The sequence below is a fragment of the Argentina anserina genome, chromosome 2 (assembly GCF_933775445.1).
Source record: "Argentina anserina chromosome 2, drPotAnse1.1, whole genome shotgun sequence".
Lineage (NCBI taxonomy): Eukaryota > Viridiplantae > Streptophyta > Magnoliopsida > Rosales > Rosaceae > Argentina > Argentina anserina.
In genome coordinates this window covers 14284276-14301460 of record NC_065873.1, presented here as the reverse complement: position 1 = coordinate 14301460, position 17185 = coordinate 14284276, and the positions used below count along the sequence as shown (strand labels likewise).

The 17185-nt window shown below is 37.5% G+C and overlaps 1 protein-coding gene and 1 pseudogene across 1 annotated transcript; one reads left to right on the top strand and one right to left on the bottom strand.

The window, feature by feature from the left end:
* The first annotated feature begins 331 nt into the window (after nt 1-331).
* LOC126782910 (uncharacterized) lies at nt 332-2639 on the top strand. Its single transcript, XM_050508265.1, has 5 exons — nt 332-507; nt 824-953; nt 1038-1238; nt 1598-1765; nt 1987-2639. Exons 1-5 carry the CDS (start codon nt 344-346, stop codon nt 2455-2457), a joined length of 1134 nt encoding a protein of 377 aa, XP_050364222.1. The 5' UTR covers nt 332-343; the 3' UTR covers nt 2458-2639.
* A 6423-nt stretch (nt 2640-9062) lies between these two features.
* LOC126784000 (monodehydroascorbate reductase, chloroplastic/mitochondrial-like) lies at nt 9063-14841 on the bottom strand (annotated as a pseudogene).
* Between the last annotated feature and the right edge of the window lie 2344 nt (nt 14842-17185).

The window sequence follows — 17185 nt, the reverse complement described above, 5'->3', positions numbered from 1 at the left end:
CTCTCTCTCTCTCTCACACTCAGAAGAAGAACTGAAGAAGAAGAAGAAGAAGAAGAAGAAGAAGAGGTAGTAGTATAGAACCCCTTTTGTATTTTATTTGGGCCTACCCGACCCGATGACCCGTTAAATTATTAAAATGGGCCAGAAGAAGCGTATAGCCGTTTTTCGACCCGACAACGCGATTGGTGAAGTTACTAGAAAGGGCTTGAGAGGGAGGTTCCTCATTTGATTAATATATAGGGTGTTCTTCTGCCACCACAGCAATTCTGGAAGTTGAAATAGGGGCTTCTTCTTCTTCTTCTTCTTCTTCTTCATCTCACAGAGCAGAGAAAGGAAGAGAGAGATGAATAGGGGGGGAAGTAACAAGGGAGGAGGGTTGGGAGGGGTGAAGCAGCCGATAGGGCAGAAGAGGCTGACCAACGTGGCGGTGGTGCGTCTTAAGAAGCGCGGCAACCGCTTCGAAATCGCTTGCTACAAGAACAAGGTCCTCTCATGGCGCGCCGGCGTGTATGCTCTCGCTCTCTCTAAACCCTAGCTTCTTTCAACTTGTTTCTCAAATTATTAACTGTATATGATACACTGCTTTGCGCTTTCAGCTTATCTTCGTGAATTGGGTTAAGATAGTACTCAGTTTTGATGTGGAGATTGTTATGTATTTTGAAGTTAATCGAAATGCCGAGGTCGCTTGTGGTTGATGATTTGGGATATGACTTTGTGTGGAGAGATTATGAGCATTGTGTTAATTTTAGTTTCGTAGGAGGAAGTGGTGTTTTCTAGAGTAAGAAATTCTAAAGCAGCTGGTAATGGTTTTGTTTTGAGACAGGGAGAAAGATTTGGATGAGGTGTTGCAGTCCAAGACTGTGTACTCGAATGTTTCCAAAGGTGTTCTCGCCAAGAGCAAGGATTTGATCGCTGCGTTTGGCTCGGATGATCAGGAGAAGATCTGTTTGGAGGTTAGAGAAGTGGATTTTGTTCACGTTTGCGATTAGCTTTGTGGATTACGGTGTTGAATTTGTGGTTTTGTTTTTGTGTTGTAGATACTGGATAAAGGAGAGCTTCAGATTGCTGGGAAGGAGAGAGAGTCTCAGTTGTCCAGTCAGTTTCGGGATATCGCCACTATTGTGATGCAGAAGACATATAATCCAGAGACTCGGCGCCCTTACACTATCAGTTTGATTGAGAGGTTGATGCATGAGATTCATTTTAATGTGGATCCGCACAGTGGCTCGAAAAAGCAGGTGAGTGAACGTATTCTTTTCTGTACCTCTTGCAAGAACTAAAGCAGTGGTTTCTCCCTGTTCCATATTGAGTTGGATTTAATTTCATAGATGGTAAATATGAAGTCATGAAAGAGTTGCAAGTGGAAATGTAACTGTCGTACGAATGTGTCTTCAGAATTTTGCATCTAATTTGGATAATACTGGCACTTGTAAGCTCAGTTGAGTTAAAAATTTAGTATATGATTGATTATGCTCTGTGTTTATGAATATTTAAAAATGGTGTTAAATATGATATACTGTCTGCGTGTTCAATTGATAGGTACAATGTTTATACTTCATGCTGCATGTAGTAGAATGCTAACACTATTCTTCTGCAGGCCCTTGAAGTCATTCATGAGCTGCAAAAGCAGTTCCCAATCAAGCGGTCTCCCATGAGGTTGCGACTCAAGGTTCCTGAACAACAGGTCTCAGCACTCATGGAGAAGCTTACAACTTGGAATGCTTCTGTTGTTTCACAAGATACATCTGGAAATCTGTTATCCATTGTACGTCTAAGGATTTCTTACTTTCATAAACGTCATTACCTAAACTGCCATGCAAACTGAGATTCTTTCGAGCTTGCTCTTTGACTAAGTTGCACTTATTTAAATTCTTTATTCACTACCAAACTACGTTGCATCCTTTCATATTGTTTATCAATGCCAACATTGCGGGAGGTAGTTTTGAATTCTAACTGTTGTTCATCATGTGGTCTATTATTTTGTAGATTTGTGAACTTGATCCTGGTTTCTATCGGGACTGTGAGGGTTTGATGATGAATTTACATGGGAAGTATGAAGTTCTTGCTCTCTCTGTGCATGCAGAAGGTGACACAGTTATCGATCAGCATGAAGATTACGAGGACGAACCACCCCGCTCACTCATCCAATCTGCTGATTCTAACTTGGGAAAGAAGGAATCATCTGGTTTAGTCACACAATTGAGTGAGAAATTGGAAGCACAGAGCATCTCTACTGGGAATTTGAAGGGCACCGGAGAAGGGAGACAAAGTAAATGCAGCACTTGCAATGCAGTTTTTGGTGATTCCAAGCAGTTCAGGGATCACTTCAAGAGTGAGTGGCACAAGCAAAACTTGAGACGCAAGAGCAAGCAACTTCCTCCTCTTACAGAAGATGAGTGTGCAGCTGACATTGACATGGATGACTCTAAGGCAGATTTGAAGGATTACTCTTTCTGAACGAGGTTCGCATGTTTAACCTGAGATTTTCATGGTTGTTAGTCTGCTTTGATGAGAGAAAGTGAATGAAAGTGTAGTGTGTAAAGGTGTCTGCAGAATTATGTACTCAAGACTTGGCCAAACTATTAACCTAACAATATCTACGTCTTATTGAAAGTCTATGAAAGTAGTCACTACTCAAATGCTTTAAATACATCAATTTTGCCTCAGCTGGTGCATGAATATATTCTGCTGAAGAGAAAGAATTAAGGTTAGTTTTTGGACAAGATAGCTGGGACTTTGATTAATAGATCTGTAATATTCCTGACTGGTGATATTATCTCTGATACTATGATTGAGAGTCCTGTTCAGACTGATCAAGCTCAAGTGTGTTAACTTGTGTAATATATATAGTCCCCAGATCTCCTCCCGATCAAGCCAATCGATATATTGCCTAAGCTTTCATCTGTGTCTGGATTTTTGAAAAGCTGGAGATGGCATAAACTGTCCGGTATGGCAAAGAGCTATTTGTGTGCCATACCTGTCATACGTCTTTATACTTGAGCGATGTTAAGAGAGGGCAAGACGCTTTATTGCTTCTAAAGCTTCGCATGAGGCTGTGAGTACCTTAAAATTTCTCCAGCAAGAAGTTTGGAAGCCACTTTACTTAAACCCTTGTCTAGGTTATTAACTGTAGACAGTTACAAAACCAATGTTTGACATTACACAAACACAAAATACACACACAACAAATTCTAAATATGCTAGGCACTTCATTTTGATGCATATATATACACTACTAATCACTGATATACTCAAGAAGTGAATCATTGCCTAAATTCTGGAACCTGATATAGTGATATCGACCAGATTACAACAGCTACGATCAAGGGCGTGGCGGCAAATCTCTCGAGCTTCGTATGCTCATCAAATTTGTAAATTAACTCTAATAGACTAATGGTACAAATTGATTTTGCGCCATGCCATGCAAATCTTCTGAGCAGTTGTCAAGATCTCAATTGCTCCGAGACGTGACAGTATCAATGCAGCAGTAACATCATCTGGGAACTCTATCTAGCTTCGGATTACGGAGTTGTTAGTTGTTACCTGCATTCGTTGCATATGTCCTGGCATCATATGGATCTGGATAGTTAGTTTAAAAACCCAGCAGCATACCTATAAGCTATGACCTCATACGGATCTCCGTATTTACTGCAATATGGAACGATATACCCAAACGTTCCAAGATTATTATCACGCAACCCATGGGAAGCTCCATAAGCAGTTTAAGGACCATAACTAATACGATACTAATAGGTGGATTGTGATCGATGCCCAAAAGTTCCTGGACTATTAGAGATATAAACCTAGATTAATGTACGTAGGGATTATCATCATACTGATTCACCAGCTTGTTAATCCTATTCTGTTTTCTGAGGGTGATCGAGCTTTCAACTTCACATATTTGTGATTTAGGTCATGACTCATGACACAAAGACACCTCTTCTGCAGCACATCATCAACTATTTCTAATCATTTTCACACAATGCCCGTGTGGATACCATCTAGTAATTAGAAATAGAACGACTTTAATCTAACTAATCTCTATATCCATGCATGTTGTCATCTTGAATTAGATCAGACAATCCATGTATGAACCTTAGCTTACGAAAGTCAGATAAATCTACGAGGGTCACATATAGCTAAGCAAAGAAGGATGCCCATTTGTCACTAGTTTACTAATGAAGTGATGTGAAAAATTGACCCCAAAAAAAAAATCGTGTGGGATGTTGACTATGACTATGCCATCAGTATTGACAGATTCCAATAGTTGGCATTGATAAATGCTTATATGGATTTTCTTTTTAGATATTTTTTTATATTTGTTGTATTTCAAACACTATAAATAGTCTTGCTTCTGTGTATTTTCTTTTATGTCTTGGGATTTTATCTAAATAGAGAGAAAAGCTTGCTCTAGGTTTCTTCTTCTTCCTTTATCTCTTCTGCAATTGTGTTGTGATTAAGCTCTCTAGGGTTTATAGATGTCATGTTATCATGGTATCAGAGCTTCGGCTCTTGATCCTATGGACTTTTTCATGCTATAGATGCTTTATATGTTATCTAGCTTCCACTGTTATTCAGTAGCCATCGGTTTTGTTTTCCCCAATTCCAAAACCCTAGCTTTAATCCAATCGATTGCATGCCCAATCTTGTGAAATCAAAGTCCCAAAGCTTTTAAATGGAGTAGCCCAGTGCCCCTTGTTCTCGATTTCATGCCCAATCTTCGAGGCATCGCAAAGTTCTTCAGTTTTTGATCCTGAGGCTTCGCTAAGCTTGTAGTTGATTCTATTTGTTTGCCTTGATTTGGATTTTCAGTGCTATTACCTTCATCTGGAGCTAGAATCATGTTTCCAGTGAGCCATTATGCTAGTTTTTCTATGATCTGAGAATTTTCGTAGCTTGTTATGTGGATGGATTGTAATTTGTTGTGTGATACATCAGGCCATTTCTTTGTTAATAGTAGAGATCTATAATTGTAGAAGTAAATATGTGGAGTGGATTGTGGAGTTTGTAGAGTGAACTGTGAACGTTGAACAAAGTTTTGGTGATAATTGTGAAGTAAAGGTGTTCTGCTAGGTTCAAGATTTGGTGAAGTGGTTGGTGAATTCTATTTAGCAGTGAAAATTTGATCAGTGTTTTATGGATTCTGGAATAGAAGTGCAGAGAAAACATATTTGGATTGGTTGTGTCGTTGTGGATTGCTGAGGTTGAACTATTGGTTCTTATTAGTTTTGGTGTTCAAGTGATGATTCTGCATTTGGAAGTTTCATTGATACTGTTGATGTACAAGTGACAGATTCAGTGCCATCTCATTTGGCAATAGTTGAATGGTTTCTTAGATTGATTTAACAGTTGGTTAGTGATTAGTGATCTTGGAGTTTCAGCGGAAAGACATATATGGTGACTAGTCAAACTTCATATCAGATTTATATGTTGCTCAGTACGATGATGAGCATAGTGGATGGTAATAACTTCATTACTTGGAGATACCAATTCCAAAACCCTTTTAGAGGGGCATGACCTCTTTGGTTGTATTGATGGCAGTACTCTATCTCCTACAAAGTATGTGATAGTTGATGATGAAGAAGTTACATGTGATATAACTAAGAACTATAAAGAGTGGAAGAAGATTGACAAGGCTATATTAAGTCTCCTGATTGTTGCACTCTCATTTGATACAATGGATTATGTGGTGGGCAGCCAGACATCAAGAGAAGCATGGATGGGGTTGAATGATAGGTATGAAACATTTTCAAGATCACATGTTATGCAGTTGAAAACTGATCTATATACAATTATAAAGGGAATGTATACAATTGAGAAATATTTGCAGAAAGTCACACGTGCAAGGAACCAATTGGATGCATTGGGAGTAAGAATGGAGGATGAAGGCATTGTTGTGATTATACTTAATGGTTTTCCTTCAGAATATAATCTCAACAAAGCAATTATTCGAGAAATAATATCCCTAATTACAATGGCAGACTTGCAAATCCAATTACTAGCAGCTGAAAGAGACATAGAAAAAAAGGCTCCTCTTAATAACATATTAGCCTTCTCTATTGAAAGAACAAAGATGTCTCAGTATGTCGTCATTTGTCAAATATGTGGTCTGAAGGGACATTCAATCTTACACTATTATTGTAGATTAGAGTATGCATTTCAAGAAGAAGAAAACACTAAAAGAGCTAATGATTATGTTGTTCGTCCAATCAGTTCTTCTACTAGTGACATTTGTGACACCCACATTGGAGTCTCTCTTATTGTGATTGAGGGGGGAGAACAAAGTGAGATGAATGGTTGTACTAGAGATAGATTTGGTTCCAGTGATAATAGTGATAGTGGTAGTTAAGAAAATGTTAACTCTTGTGGAATCAATGTCGGTGTTATGTGTTTTGTTGGTGATAGTTCTGGTAATAAGGTGAATAGTTCTGGTGATGGAATTGGTTTTGGTGATGATTGATGAAGATAATTTTTGAAGTGTTAACTCAAGTGGACATAATATTGATAGTGTTTATGTTGCTGATGATTATATTGGTGACAACCATGTTGGTTCTATTGGTGTAGATAACTTTGTTGGCAATTCAATGGAAAGCCAATATTGATCAAGTTCATTGGATACTACAGTTCGCCAAGTATAGCCATTCAAACTTGTTAAGAGTGGTCATGATCGCATTGGCTTTATTTGCAATATTGTTTAATGTGTTGAGGGTTTTCATTCATGTTCACATGTACAACTTGTTCCAAAGGATCTCTACTAAGGTATGGTATTCTTTTAGAGGTTGTCTTCAATGCACATCAGGTCATTTTGCAGACTTAATGAGAAATCTCATTGGAGCTTATCAAGTTTCCTGTAATAATTCTGTTGTTTGTATGTTTTCTGATAAAAAGATAGAAGTTGTGAAAGTCAATATTGGTATTGTTGTGGGAATTCAAAGTACAGAGGTTACCAAAGAGAGTTCTGAGTACATCGAAGTGAAGGAAAAGGGTGATGATGTCAATGGCCATGATATTGATGTCGTTAGAAGGATAACAAGGGAGGATCTACATATTCTTCTTTTGAAATTATGGTTTGAGAAGCTTAAGAGTGCAATTGTTCATCTTGGTGATGTAACAATGGGATTATCTAATTTACTTGTCATTAAGGAGAAATAAGATCGTAGTAATGTAGAGAATGTTGGTTACACAAGGAAACTAGTTCTGAAACTCTGTAAACATGAGCTCAAGCTGGACTCTGTAAACTGCATTGTTGGTGCTCTCCAATACTTGACAAAGTCAAGACCAGCTGTGGCAATCTCAGCGTGTTATCTCCTACTAAGATTGAGGGGAGATGTTGACTATGCTATCAGTATTGACAGATTCCAACGATTGGAATTGATATATGCTTATATGAATTTTCTCTTTAGATATTTTCCTATATTTGTTGTATTTCCAAAACTATAAATAGTCTTGCTTCTGTGTATTTTCTTTTATATCTTGGGATTCTATTTTTCTATATTTGTTGTATTTCCAAAACTATAAATAGTCTTGCTTCTGTGTATTTTCTTTTATATCTTGGGATTTTATATGAATAGAGAAAAAAACTTGCTCCGGGTTTCTTCTTCTTGCTTTATCTCTTCTGCAATTGTGCTGTGATTAAGCTCTCTAGGGAGTCTAAGGTTTAGGATGTTATCATGGATAGGTTCATTTTAGTGTGAGCAACTGAGCATGAACTATATATAATGTTGTCGCTGATCTTGTATTGGTTATATAAACTCTAGATGGTGGTGGTGGTGGAGGAGAAGGAGGAGGAGGTGGTGGTGGTGGTGGAGGAGGCAGTAAGGGTGAGGGTCATACACCTGAAGATTCAAACCCTAAGAAAAATTCAAGTCGGTGTAGATGCCTTTCTGGTGAGAAGAACCGTCCTCCAGCCAGCACCTCTTCGGTTTAACCATATCCAATCAAACCCTCAACTCCACCAGCTCAAGGAAGGCCATCATCACCTTCACCACTAGCGAACGCACCCACTCCTGTTGACAAAGCTAAAGCTGGAGGAACATCCATCCTTCGCAGTGGTCACTACTAGAAATTAGGCTTGAGGGGACATATATTATGTGTGTTTATTGCTAGCTATAGGGACATATATATGTCTCTATTGGCCAAATGGGTCAATTAGTGCAAATGTGTCCTTTGAAGGTGTTCCTATTGCTAACTTGGACACTTAATTCATGTGTCCCCAAATAAAAGAGTGAGTCCCATAGTATCTCAAACATAAACTAAAGTACAAATATCATGCATGTGTATAGATACACTACATCAATTAGGGACACTTATATGTGCATATTAACATAACTACATTTTTGCTCTTAGTCCCTATAATAGGAAGTAATTACAAACCAATCCCAATAAAATATATAAAATATCATAACAATAAAAAAGTAATCACACAATCTCTATATATTTGCCATTAAAATTTTATATTCATAAATATATCAACAAAATTTGAAACCCAGTATTCCTATGCAATTGAAAAATTACTGCAACTGATCAACCTTTATTTCTAGTAGTTAAAGCCTGCATTTACATTCCATAAAACAAATCTGCTCTGGCAACCATGTATTCAAAGTAGTAGACATGACCAATTTTCACAATCATCCAGACTAAATAAATGCATGCTTTAGAAATTCAGTATCTACAATGTACAAACATACCAGTCCATGTTTGACATTGTTCAACATGCAACCACTGCAAGACTCCAACATTTTCTGAACATTAACTTCCTTTAGATTCTTATACAATATCAAATATAATACAACATGAAATAATATCTACTGCCTCCTATACTATTTAGGATGCATAATCATCTCTTTAACTGCAAGTCCTTCATTCTCCTACATGAATACAGTACATTGAGTTTAAGAAAGGCAAAATAATAAAAGGAAGAGAGAGAGAGAGATGTTAACAATATAAATTATATAAAAACAAACATAAACTTGAAGGCAAAAGTTATTATAGATATAACATACTGTAAAGAGAGTGAAAGTAAAGAGCTAATTTTAAGCGCTATCGATTTCAGAAACACATCATCAACTTAGTAAATAGATAGCATAATAAGTAAACAGACCGTCAACCTTGGTTGAAAAATTGCAATTACAGATAGCAGAATAAGTAAATAGACATTCTACTTATACTTCATAAGATTCTTGACAGAAAAAATAGCTTTGTAGTTAAAATTTTAAATATGCCATAAACGTAGCACAACATAAAAGCCTACCTACACATGATTTATAGTACTACTTGTATTTCTTATTCAAGATTATAATACTTAAAAGTGCATGAGTCATAGTTCAATATACAGCTAAGTGGATGTAAACAGCTAACATACTCAGGCAACAACTGTGGCAGCATCAATTCAAAACAGTTTCTATATACCACGAACATTGGAAGCCAATCCCACTCTTTCAAAAGGGCCGACAACAGGTTTTGCTCCTATACCAACAATTACCTGCAAAGGTGAAAAATGGACAAAAAGTTATTACAAGATGTACGCGCTGCAGCGTTTAGCCAAAATTAGATTAACAAATAAATATATCAACCTAATATCAGGAGATATCTATGAAGTAGAAAACACTAACTTACCGCATCTGCTTCTATACTGGATCCATCTTCAAGCTTCACACAAGTTACACGTCCATTGGAACCAGCCTCTATATTTTTAGCGAGGTACCCTGGTCCATAATTGAATATGCTTAATAAGTCAGGTTCAATGAAAACTCTCACATGCAATATAGGTACCAGAGAAAGGGAAAACCTTGAAGAACTTAAGACCATTCTCTTTGTAGAATTCTTCATATCTCCGGGCAAGTGAAGGAGTAAACAATATCTGTATAAGATGGTCTTCTGGAAATACAATCTTCATAAACAGAATTGAAGTAAGAACAGAGAAGAAAATTATGTGACAAATTACAAAATTTAGCAACTGTGTCACTTCCCAACTATTTTAACCACATCCCCACAGACATAAATGTAGCAATTGAACACAATACATACTGTTGTATCAAGTTTCCAAACAGCTGCTGCTGCAGCAACCACCACCGATAATGACCACCTTCTGTGCTTTCTCCTGAGAAATAATATGTAAAGTTTTAGAGAAATGAATTAGCTGTACAGCCCCAAGAAAATCACATACTTGCTTAGCAAAAGAATGGATATACTCTTATTGAACAAACCAAACCTTGTACACAAACTATACTGTAGTTTGTATTTAAGTTAATGCCCAACATTCAAATGTTTATATAATGAACACCAGGTTGGCTTCCTCCTATATTCTCCGGCAGTCTGAAGAAATTATAATCCATAAAAACCAGTTTGGTTCAATTTTAAGCATGTATAATCTAGAAAAACTCAGCATACATAGCAAAACTACTCAATAAATGGAAAAGATTATCGAAGAGCACCTTGAGATAGTGCATCATGTAGCAATTATAAGTGATCCATACTTCAACAATTTTCCTTAATTAGTAGTCCGGGTTTTTTTCTCGACATCAACATGTGTAACTGGATCCTCATAAAACATCAATACAGAACATTGAAAACACATGACAACACTTAAACACCACAGTCGCACCGATTCAAAAAGAATATCACTATAGCAGCTACAAGAATCAACTTACCTCTATCCCTTTCTCTTTATACTAGTCAGGCATCTGCCTCTCCCCACCAGATCCAACACATATATTAAACCCCTACAACAATGAATAAACAAGTATTGCCTTACACCTGACTGTATACAATGCACACCAATGATCAGTGGGAGGAAAAATATACCCACCGATCTTTTATATTAGTGTGCCACTATTCAATTTTGCCACCGACTAAAGATTTTTGTCTATGCAAGGGGTGCTAATGGGGGAAATTGTAGTAGTTTACGCGCTTAAACATCCTTGAAGTTGAAAACACCTACCAAGTGAAACATCTTATCCTTCATTATTGTTGCTATTCACTAACTAGTTTCAATCCGATAATTGTGCTAATTTAAATCTCCAAGCATTCAATTAATCAAAATAGACACAATGTGTAACAATCCAACACACAAACACAGAAACCGAAAATCAAAACCAAAACGTTGGGAGGCTTTCATTGAGAACACGAGAGATGTCTTGAGTCTTGAGAAGCTCAGAGTGAGAGACGTTGTCGTAGCTGCCGAAGTAGAGAAACTCGGGCACAATTACTGAGGAAAAGGAGCTAACTTACGATTAAGGTAACGATAAGGTAAGACTTGCTCACCTTACGATCAATTTGATCAGAGTGGGAACTTGAGGATTTGATCTTCAAACCCAAAAAAGCTTGGCAACAACAATGATTACTTCCCTTCATGTATCTCAATCAATCCCAATTGCTGGATTTTATAGCGCAAACACAAACCTCAATCTCCAAGCACAAGAAGCAATACAAAGTAAAAAAAAACCCATAAAACGTATAAATATAATGAGCATACAACCTCTGAATCGCTTACCCAGGCTTTGGAGATTCCGAATCGTCAACAATCCCAGCGACAAGATCGATGAAGGTGGTAACGGCGTCGGGGAGAGAAGCTGGCCCATGAGCTTCGACGTAAATCTGGCAAGTGTTATCCCCAAATCAAGAACTAGGGTTTCGAGAAATTTGAATGATTTGGTATTGGTTTCTCGCGGAAGAGATGAGAGAGAAATGACTGAGAATGGCGAGGGATTTTTGAAATCCCTTTTCTAGCAATCCAATGGTCCAGATTCACGGTATCAATTTGGTATTCTACTATGGGTATATACATGTATACCATCAAACAAAACTTATACAAAAGAGGGACACATAAGTGTTCCTATATACAATTGTAGTCATGTTTCAAGAATTTTGGGACACATAAGTGTGTCTTTTGCTTAAATAGGACACATGCTAATATATGTCCCCAAATGAAGAGATTTAAGAACACTAGTTCAAATGTCCCTAAACTAAATGTTCCCATAGCCCTTATTTCTTGTAGTGGGTATTGCAAAAACCATCTCAGACCTTAAAATCGAAGTAGTAACGTCGAGTACAGGTAGGTGCACCTGCCCATACCGTGCTCCACCATCTCCGATCAAACCCTCGACTCCACCTTCTCCACCACCTCAAAGAAGAGCAGCGCCACCTCGGAGAAGGTCACCGCCACCTTCCCCACCTAAGAGTAAGGCATCACCACGACCACCACCCTCACCGAAGGAAGAAGTGTCACCATCTCCCTCACCTGAAGATAACAATATATTGGCTCCATCCCCTTCTTTAGACGACGCACCATCTCCTTCCCTTGTGATGAACGCATCCACCCCTATTCCAGCAATCAAGTCCCATCACCCCATTTTCCGGCCACGGCCTACCAAATTTGCATCACCAGAGCCCCTGATCCCTACTACGTATAGAATTGGTAAATACATATACACGTATCTTCCTCATGGGTGTAATATATCGAACGGTATGTTATTTCATTTGCTAATTCAATTGATGCTTGGGGCATGCAAATTGCATAGTGTCATGTGGTCGGAGATGCGTATATCATCGGAAAGAAAAAAAGTTGTGTTGTGCGGAAGCGGCCAACAATCTCACACACACGGATCCAATAATGCCGATACTCCCCCCACTTTAGCCACCCGGTAGAGTTCGGGTATGGGGTTTTCCACAAAAGGCCTTGACATTAGTGTGTATGGTAGCAATCCTTATAACCCAAGGATGACTCTTCACTTTTTTCAATGTGAAATTCCAAATGGCTCAAATATAAGCCAATCAATTTCCAACAGGCTGCACCGATGCATGCATGGTATGTTGTCACCGCTGCAATTGTACGTGTTCCACCCGGACCTCCTGGCTTCAACAGAGAAACATGTGGCCCCTGCTACACGAAGATTTATCCAAGGATACAACTACGTTTGCCCTTGACATCAAATAGCTTGCTTGTCGCGTCAGCTAAACAATAATATTATGAGCTCAAACAAATTTATAGTAAAATCTACAATAGATTCATGTGTCCTTTATATCACACAAGTCCTCTTGGTAATCAGCTAATTATATAACAATTATAAAAGCAATCCCAAGTCTTCTTGGTAATCAGCTAATTATTATAAAGGCAATCCTCAAGCTCAAGCACCACGATTAGATCGAGTGTACGTGGTATTTTCAGCAGCTTTTAAATTTTATGTTTTAATCTCTTTTTTCTTGGTCTGAAATGTTTTAATCTCTTCAACATACATTCGTCGCCTTTTTATCTGTAACCATGCAGATCGATGAATAATAGAATGCATGAGATGATATAGTTAATCATTTTTAATTAATTACTTCTCAAAGAAGGAAGAATGCTTGCATTAGTGCCATGAGATGATCGAAACCCAGCAAAGGAATACGTGTATAATAGAATTTTCCGTATTTTCATATTGTTGTTTATTATTCGAGAAAGAATTTCATACACATGAGCAGTACGTACGTTACATTCAAAAGTAAAAATCATGCTTTCGAATTCTGGGGGGACGCTGCACCAAGCAGTGTTAGTGAAGAAAACGAAAGAATCTGAATCAAGCGTGGAAATTATTATTTTTCTTTGGGTACAAATTAATTGGTTAGCTGAAAGTCGCACTGGCTTCCACCTACAATTTCATATCGATCGCCTCTTAATTAATTAGTTCTTGGCTTTTATTTTTGTAGAGTTGTAAACGGAAACAAAGCTGATCGAGGAACAAATCTGGTCGACAAAAGCGTATGTACGTATAGATCCTTTTGTACGATGGATAACGAATTAACGATAGTTCATCATTCAGTGGTATGGAATTCCAGTCACATAATGGAAGGTGAGGATTGTGTTTAACACCATCTCACCCACTAAAGACGAAGTTTCACAATCAGCTTACAAATGCTAATTTTTCCTGAATAAGCTAATAGATCTTGATCAATTAACTACATCGATGCATTGTGCCTTGCCATAATTTTCATGCACGATGTACTTAAAAGGATGAAATTTTTTGTACGTGAAAGTCAGAATTCGAACAACGAAAGGAATATTACAAGGTCTTGAACACCATTCTAGACAATTTAAATTGAAGCTCTTGGATATTAGTCATATTAAAAGGTCCAAACCCCACCCTTCAATGATAATATATACTCATTTCACTCAACTAATAAAAAAAAAGTGTTAGACTGTAACAAGCTGTAAACCATATGTGCAACATTGTAGCTACCCCCTGGTACAGCTAACTAAACTAAGAAGAAAGATAACGATGAAGCCTCATGCATGTTGCAGATTGTATCTCTTAGATTCCAGCTAAGCAACGGCGGAGGATGATCGATCACCTTGCCTAAAACTTTATATATAAGAGAAACGTACGTACTTGCAGGTTTAACTTGAGCAATAAATCTTTTTCGTACATGGAACTGATGGAAGCTAAGAAAGAAAGACAAAGCTCACAAAGCTAGCTGATGGTTGCTGAAAAGAATTAAAGCGCCCTAGAATTTATGATATATGGGTACATAATGCAACGTAATTAACATCACTCATTAGATGTTTTCGGTATCTCACCATACATATGGTTTTCAATAGGGACGCTCATCCTGATAGTTGCCTGGAGGATAATAGCTGCATATTACAAACACCCATCCATTTTTACACTTGACATTAGCACAGCCAAGCTGAGTAGAATTGCGCCAAACCACTTGTGTATAATGCCCACATTCATCATTAACACATTTATTAGAGGCATAGTCATAGTTAGCCTTTTCTGTCATCCAAAACTTCACAGCTTGTGTACCCGTCATTTCACCAAAACCTTCAGCCAAGTTCTCACCATACGGTCCTTCAGAATGTACCATTTCGCATGTCTCGATCTTCAATTCTGCATACTTTTGTGCATACGTAGCTACCGTCTCGTTCCATGTGATCGGACCAACACCGACCTCCGCTCGAGCTTTGTTGTGTTCATCAATGAAGTCTTGGTGGGGATTGCCGGGAGTCGGTACCTGAACGGGAGCTTTATTCTGCTCATTACTTGGGTTTTGTTGAGGCTGGTCTTGCTGGGGACGGTTGTGTAACGACCCTAAAATTTCAAGTTTAAAAACTCAAAATTCTAAAGTCGTTAAACACAAAATAATCTCAAATAAATAGAAATCATTAAAGTGTAACAGCGGATCAATTCTGAGTTCTCAATACAACTCAGACAACCAATTATTACAACCCAAATTATAATCCATACACAAATGGAAATGTAATAATCCTCACAGATCACTCACAAATTCTCACACACAAGTCCACACTAAAAACCTCACCGCAAGTAGAATATGAACGACTTCAAGCCTCTGTAGTCGTCACCCAACCTCCACTAATCAGCACCTGCGGAATTATCCCCTACACCATCGAATTGGTGCACCGGGATTGTAAACACAAACCCGGTAAGCTTATAGCTCGTATGAGTAAAATCACAATACAGTTCGCATATCAATATATACGAAAGATCACAAAACAACAAATATAAATGCCCTCATGAGTCAATAGTCAGCCCATCTGGTTGACCCAAGAAATATGAAATAAAACGCTCATGAGGAAATTAAGTAACCCTTCTGGTTACCCAATGCATTTATAATACGGGTACCAAGAACGCTGGTACACATCTGTTACCCCTCTCGTAATACACCGCTGATATTGGATAGCCACCCGCTACCCAACATCCAAAACAATCTGAGTATCCATGAGCAGATAACCACCCGTTACCTCACATGCAGTACTACTCTGATATTGGGTAACCACCCGCTACCCAACATCCAAAACAATCTGAGTACTCATGAGTAGATAACCACCCGTTACCTCACATGAAGTACTATGGTGATATTGGGTAACCACCCGTTACCCAACATCCAAAACAATCTGAGTACTCATGAGTAGATAACCACCCGTTACCTCACATGAAGTACTATGGCTGACAGACTAGAGCTCTAACTGTATCGTAACTTTCGCCCGGCCAAAGGCTAGGTTCCGACTTGCCAAACACGTACAATAATCTCACATCATATTGTACCAATCACATCCGAAGACAAATCAACATTTAAACAATCTCAATGTTAAAAATCACGTACAATAATCTCACATCATATTGTACGTTTTAAAACTTTCACGATATAACCACAATAAAATCATAACAGTATATTATATAGCAAACTATATATATTCGTATTTATTTACCATTTATACAATATATACATAGTCCACTATATCCTATACATGTCATATTTCATAAACACCTGAAAATTACGTACGATAATCTCACATCATATCGTACCATTTGAATCACATACACATGCTAAATTTTTCTGTCACTGAAATGACTATTTTTAATGAATTAATAACAGTACGTAATTTAATGAACTATATATATATATGTACTTATTACCATTATACTGTATATATGTAGTCCATTAAATTATATACATGTTGTAATTCATCTGATAAACACACTTGCAAAAATGTTGAATCACCACGAGGGTAGATTCGTAATTCAGTGAGATTTTACTCACCTTATCGACTCGAGCGTAATTCCACAATTCCCGATGATATTTCCTTTCCTCGATTTAGCGATCACCTTGAAAAGATAAGACAAGCATTTAGAATCGTTTCGTAAACCTTTAAATGCCGAAACAATAATAATCGGTTACTGTTCAGCAATTTTCGGTATTTCTGTACGTATAAATATTATATACGTATTTCTGTACGTATAAATATTATATACGTATTTCTGTACGTATAAATATTATATACGTATTTTCTGTACGTATAAATATTATATACGTATTTCTGTACGTATAAATATTATATACGTATTTTCTGTACGTATAAATATTTTATACGTATTTCTGTACGTATAAATATTAATACGTATTTCTGTACGTATACGTACGATTTAAATGTAAATACAAATTCAGTAAATAAAATTTACTAAATTACCCTTTTATAAATTACTTTTTACATTTACTGAAAGTAATTTATAAATTACATTTACCGTAGGTAACATTTAATTACATTTACCATACGTAAATAAAATTTACATTTACATTTACCGTACACAGTAAATTACCAAAATACCCTTCCGTCGAAAATGCTCACACCGCCTCGCACGGCGGCGCGTGTGGCACACGCGCCGAGGCTAACCACGGCGCGTATCACGCC

Bases quoted from the DNA above. Each gene is read 5' to 3' on its own strand.
- LOC126782910 (XM_050508265.1), top strand. From the start codon at position 344: ATGAATAGGGGGGGAAGTAACAAGGGAGGAGGGTTGGGAGGGGTGAAG. The intron at 954-1,037 runs GTTAGAGAAGTG...TTTGTGTTGTAG, and splicing joins AGGAGAAGATCTGTTTGGAG to ATACTGGATAAAGGAGAGCT. The intron at 1,766-1,986 runs GTACGTCTAAGG...ATTATTTTGTAG, and splicing joins CTGGAAATCTGTTATCCATT to ATTTGTGAACTTGATCCTGG.